General features: G+C 37.0%; 1 protein-coding gene across 1 annotated transcript; it reads left to right on the plus strand.

Annotated features, from left to right (window-relative positions):
- Positions 1-5,572: 5,572 nt before the first annotated feature.
- On the plus strand, positions 5,573-6,172 carry LOC108380022 (uncharacterized). The gene is made up of 3 exons (XM_017636390.1): positions 5,573-5,690; positions 5,800-5,938; positions 6,010-6,172. Exons 1-3 carry the CDS (start codon positions 5,573-5,575, stop codon positions 6,155-6,157), a joined length of 405 nt encoding a protein of 134 aa, XP_017491879.1. The 3' UTR covers positions 6,158-6,172.
- Positions 6,173-6,319: the final 147 nt, after the last annotated feature.

Consider the following 6,319-nt stretch of genomic DNA (forward strand, 5'->3'; position numbering starts at 1 on the left):
TCTTTCCAAATTATTTAATTTAAAATTTTCTGACAGGTGGCAACCCTGCTCCTTTCGGCAGTAAACTTTCCTAAACCTATTTAGTTGTTAATCCATATTGCATACTTACTTTGTCTTATCAATTTACTTAAATTGAAAATGTCAAACACGTGGCAACTCTGTAAATTTTTTTCTTTTAAAACCAACAAAAAAATTATTTAATATTGAGGAATTATTAGATAAACTTCACAAACTTTAACTCTCTTTATATTGACTTACGGCGTCTTCTTTTCTCGAAAAAAATTTCACCTTCGTATATGGCAACATTATCATAGTACAACATTATTTTTTATAGACTTCAAAACAAGGGGGAGGTTATCAATTTGTCGGAATATATATTTCTTATGTATGTCACCACATAACTTTGGGCCACGTTAACCAATTTCTATAGTTATCTTTTTGAAGGTAGTGCCATACTAATTTGGTTTGGAGCCGACCATAGGATCATGAAAAAATTAACGGTAATCTTAAATTTTTATATGAGAATTGAATTCGGTTTCGTTGTTTGCTTAAAAATTACTTGTTTACTTTTGCAATATAAATATACATATAGCAGAAACCACCCATGTACATACGTACCAAAGTCGATGTATTAGCAAATTAATCGAGAACAAAAGAGACACGTCTGACTTTATCAGAAAACGCTATTTTCGAACTATTATTCTGCGCAGTCTAAATTTTAACTTGCCACTTTCGAAAACTTATGGTTTGTTATTAGTTTTGTATTTGATAGCTTTGAAGATGACCTCTTTCTTTACCTCATCTGGAGCTCCACTAATGCCTATTACAATTAAAAATTTTACAACAGTCAAGTAATTTGCTTAGTGTCCATTTCTCCTCTATTTTACGCGGACACTAATGTACCTTATCCAATGCATGCTAATGCTTAGTGTGTAGTATAAGTAAACTAAGCATTTACATATCGTTGCCTTAATATAGAAAGGCCCTATCTCACATCGTCGCTGAAATGCACAAAGCCGTAACTAACTAAAATCTTTTATTGCATAAAACGATGTGAGGCCACATAATTCGATCAAATGCATCATAATCAATTAAAACGGAAATTTTCGATTTTTAGTTAGTTACGACTTTTTGTAAATCAGCGACGATGTCAGATAGGGCCTTTCTATATTAAGGCAACGATATGTATGTATGTAGGTACCTACTATGTACGCGATCCAACGCATACTCAGTAGATATTAAATGTCATCACATCCTGTTACTCAACGTTGAACAGTTAAATCCGAACGACCATTAGGCTTCTTTCCTAACTACGTACTACACATTTTATGCCGCTAAATGTTGTTGCATTCTCTTACTTATGTATGTATGTATGTATGTTGCAAGACGAAGCGGTAAAAGTTCAACAGAGATCAAGTCAAGCGTATAAAAATTAAGAAGAACTTAAAAACTGAAAGCATGAATGCCGGCTTAAATGGCGACAAAGGGAAATTATGAGATGCAGCAGTGTCATAGAAGTCAAGAATCTTAAAAAAAAAGTATACTTAAACATAAGCACAAATGCTCGTACACACTTGCATGCATGGTAATTATGTGTAAATGAAAGTATGTATAAGCTCGAGATAATTGCGTTAGAAAAACAAAACTAGAAAACTAAGTTATGTATGTACATATGTACATAAATACATAAATAGCTTGATTAATGATAAATGACATGAACTTTGATTACATGCAACTTCAGAGCTATCATCTTCCATCAAATTGACGCAATGCGGCCGAGCAAGATTATTTACATTTGTACTTCAGTTCGTACTTTTCAATTCCAAAGGGTATTTGACACATTAAAGTTGTTGTTAGAAACATATGTAGACCTATCAGATCAATGTAACTTTTTTACTAAACTAAACTGGTGCGTGGTAATTATTTTCGGACCATGACCACTTAGATGGTGATTTTTTTATACAAAAGGGAAAGAAAAAATGCGTAAGTACCAGCTGCTAATGAAATTTGATGCCTTAAGATCTGTGTACGGCTTGGCAAGGATAAATAGGTGAGGCTAGAATTTAAACATTAGTTTCATTTCCTTTTATTCATTTTGTCGGGACCAGTATACGATATTTTTATAACCCTCTCGGAAATAGTTCAGGGCTATTTCAGGATCTTATCGTGACAAGTTACGAACTACCCCGAAACGATCTCGAAATAGGCCCGAAATTGTCCCGAAGTGGTTCTGAACTAGTCTCAAATGGTCCAGAAATAGTCCCGAAATCGTCCAGAAATAGCTCCAAAATGTGCATGAAATAGTCCTGAACAGGTCGTAAAATGATCGAGAACAGGCCCCGAAATGGTAGAAAAAGAAGTGAATTTGCTTCGAAATGAATTCGGAAAAGTTGTGAAAGGGTCTGGGTATGGTTCCTTTCTATTCCTCAACATGCCCAAAAATGATCCCGAACAAGTCCCAAAATAGTCCCTAACATGTCCCGAATGTACATATCGTCACCTGAAATGCAAAAAGTCGTAACTTATAAAAAATTCAAAATTTACTTTTTGATTGCTATGATGGATTTCATCGAATTACAACTCCCCACATCGTTTTATGAAAAAAATAAATTAGTCAAGACTTTTTCAATTTCAGTGACGATGTTGTTACGTTATTTTGCATTTCAGGTGACGATATACATATTTCATATTCTACAGACGGCATCTAGTTATGTCGGTTCTTATAGTGTGGAACTGGCAATAAACTTATCATTAGTAAGTATAAGCCTTCCTCAATACTTAGTTCCATTTCACAACTCTATCAAAAATACAAATTTTCGGAATAACTCGACTCTAGCGCCTCCTAGCGGATCCCTTTTTCGTAAGAGTCTTTACCGTCATACCCACATTATATGTTTCCAATTTCATCGAAATCGGATCATAAATACAGACTTTCTGAATATCTCGACACTTGCGCCACCTAGCGGATTAAAATAGTAAAGCCTGTGACCTTGCCGCGGTCCTAAGAAATATACTCCGTTGAAATCCGTTCATCGGGTTTTGAGCCAATTGGTCACAAAAAAACGGCTATATTTATATATGTATATATATATAGATTTATTCTATATAAATACTCGCTTTGAGATAATACGATTAACTGCCGGGTTATGCCATACTTATTAACGCACAAGTGATCGAATGCGATTACTTCAATAAATAGGTACTGCGGCAACAATCCCCACTCGTTGTTCCTCACAGTGTAGTCCACTACTATGTATTCTCTTGGTTGCTCGTCATTACGCAGGAATTTCTTTGCTTGATTTACTGTTCCCATTTACCTTTGACTTAAAATTGTTATAAATATATATGTACATACATATCTAGTAGATGCATATACCTTCATCTTCTCCTTTTATGCTTTGCTGCATTCGCATGACTCATGACTCGCCATCGCCATCGCCATCGCCACCGTCACCGTCACTCACTCATCTTACCACAATCGCCTGGTAATCAGATGCAACTACTTAACAATTTCTTCTTTCCCACCGCCACTTACAAATTAAAGAATGTAACAATCGTGTAAAGTTCGTCTTAAACAAGCACAATTCTTATGTATGTACATATCCATCCGCCCCTCACATTTTCGATTGAAATTCCTTGTAACTCCCCAATGATCAGTGTATCCGAATTCTTGCCCATACCTTTAACGCCAATAACGCCAGTTAACTAGGTAGTAGGTAGACAGTCTGTCATTCAAGTTTGAGTTGGCTTCGTATTTATCATAATTATTTATTTTTTTCTTTTAATCCCTTTCGTTTTTTATTTGTTTTCGTGTTCTTTTTCTTTAACTGTGGCGAGTTCACTCGAAAATAATGATGCATAATTTGAGAATTTTATGTGAAAGTCGAGTTTCCATGTTAGTAGATTTGTATAGGTATGTATGTACTATATGTATATGTATGCGTATGCGACCCGCGGGTATTTCTATGAAGTATTCAGATTCTCTAAATTACCATAATCAGCTCTAGGGAATTTACATATTTATGAGTTAATCAGTGGAAGAACGTTTGTTTACCATTTTTGGACTGGACAATTTTGAACTAGTATGTTAGCAAGATACCTTCGGCTTTCTTAATGAATCCTAAAATTACCTTGGTAGGAGATTTCTTTATTTCAAAGGGTTCGACCAAGGTTGCCATAGTGGCCTTACCCCCAAAAATTTTGTTTCTACTTACCTACTTTAAATAGTTTCAAATGTGAAAAATTTTAAAATAAAGTCGCTTATTCCTTAATTTTTAGATACAGCGCTGCTTAGCGTATTACCAAATTAAGGACTAAGCGACCCTTATTTTAAAATGTATCCAATTAGAAACTAGTTTAAGAAGTTAAGTCCAACAAATAATATTTTTGGCTTGGGCCACTTCTGCCCTCTTGGCTTCATACCTAAACTATTTGTCGGACTTGTATTAAAATAGTCAAATTTAACCTGAATTAGGAGATTAAGACAATTATATAAATGGGTGCCAGTGAAAAGATATTTAAGAAGATAGTGGTTTCGAAATATTTTGAAGAGTATTGCCACTGAGCGAAATGACTCAGCCATCTCGTTAATAAATGTGCGGCATTTCATGGTTACAGTGGAGGTTGTAGAATGCAGCAAAGATGTACAGTGTGTATCAGCTTAGGATATTACATCACACTTTACCGGTTTTGAGGCACTGTCGATTGCCATCACCTACGCCTGAAAAACGCCGCAGTGGTTCATTAGACGAAAGCTATGGGAAATTTGAAAATGTTTGGGTATAAACCCCCACCAACCCCTCCCTCGAGCTTTAAGCGATTTGTGTATACATGGATGAACTCTCCATTCCTTAGAGCGTCTCATTTTTTTACACTTCTCTTGAAGGTAGAAGAGTCGTAAACGCTGTAATGGGAGCAGGGTTCGGAAGTGCGTTCTGCCCTAGCAGACCAAAGGGAGAGGGGTATGAGTGGAATGGATTTAGCTGGCATGTGAAGAGGTGGTTGGTATCGTGCGCGATAGCCTACAAATGCCGGACTCTCATTGGCGGTATCTACTGCGTTTGAGTCTGGGACATATAGCTGTCGAAACGGCTCCAATATTCAGACCGTAACTGGGCCAGAGTAACGCCGGTCTCTTGGCAGTTGCAGCTCCGCGTCTGACAAAGGCTGTGACTAGGCTTCGATCACGGCATTCATAAGCCGGACGTAGCGGCAGGTGGAGACCGACTGCCTCTGAATGCCGTCTCGTCAGAGTCCATATATACGAATAAGTGCCCCCTAACGTACTAACGTACCTGGGAGGAAGCCCCTCCTCGAGCAAGGGTCTGTTCGGGTGCTCACGTTGGCCCAAAAGTCTTTTGGTTTCGTATGTGTTATTTTACCTACTTAAAATATGAAAACTAATCTTATCTCCTCCCATTTGTGGGGTATATAATTAAGTTGTAACGCTTAAAAGCTTTGATCTCGTTTACCAGTTGCAAGTTCAGCAAATGAATGGTCCATACCACTGCTATAAATGTAACTTTTTAGTGTAGACATAAGTATTGCTGTTGTATCTCCATAATTTTTTATTATGCATTTTATTGGCTTAGTTTCAACTTTATTCACCTCTCTTTCTTCTATTGCAGTGTGTAAAGAATGGTTGGTACGTGAAGACAGCGCGCTCGCCTATAAATTGCAATCACAAGAAAGTAAGTTATGTCCCTTAGCAAAGTACAAAATTAACAACCGGAACTAAAGTTTATAACTTATGCACACACACACATACATAATTCATATTTTGCAATTCTTCTCCAACAGTAAATGACTTCTACAAAGGCAATCGACAGCGCAACGCTGTGGTACGTGAGGATTTTCCCACCGCGCTGAATGAGCAAATCAAGGAGAAGGAACAGGCCGAGCGGCAAGTGGAAATGTATCGACGTCGACTGCTCGAACAGTAAGTGCAATAAAATTATACACATTTGTATGTAGTCAGATGCCAAGGTGAAATGTTTTATGTGACCACAGGGAAGCATATGATAAGCGTGTAGCGAAGGAGATCGCCGAAAAGTTGGAACGTGACTTACAGGAACAGAGGCAAAGAGAGTTGCTGGAGAGCGAGGAAATGGCGCAGCAGATGCAGGTGAACGATGCGCATATGTTGCATTATTTATGATTATCGTTGTTGATACATTAGGACGGGTCATTTTTTATTTTTTTATTTTTTGGCTATGCGCGTATAGCTTAGCAGGATTCTACGTATAATACTAAGCAAATTTGCTAAATAAGCCATGGGTCTAAAGTCAATTTGGAGTTTGCCAAATTGCGAAAATAGGTT

The sequence above is a fragment of the Rhagoletis zephyria genome, unplaced genomic scaffold (genome assembly GCF_001687245.7).
Source record: "Rhagoletis zephyria isolate East Lansing unplaced genomic scaffold, Rhagoletis_zephyria_1.1 Rzeph_scaffold_17976, whole genome shotgun sequence".
Taxonomy (NCBI): Eukaryota; Metazoa; Arthropoda; class Insecta; order Diptera; family Tephritidae; genus Rhagoletis; species Rhagoletis zephyria.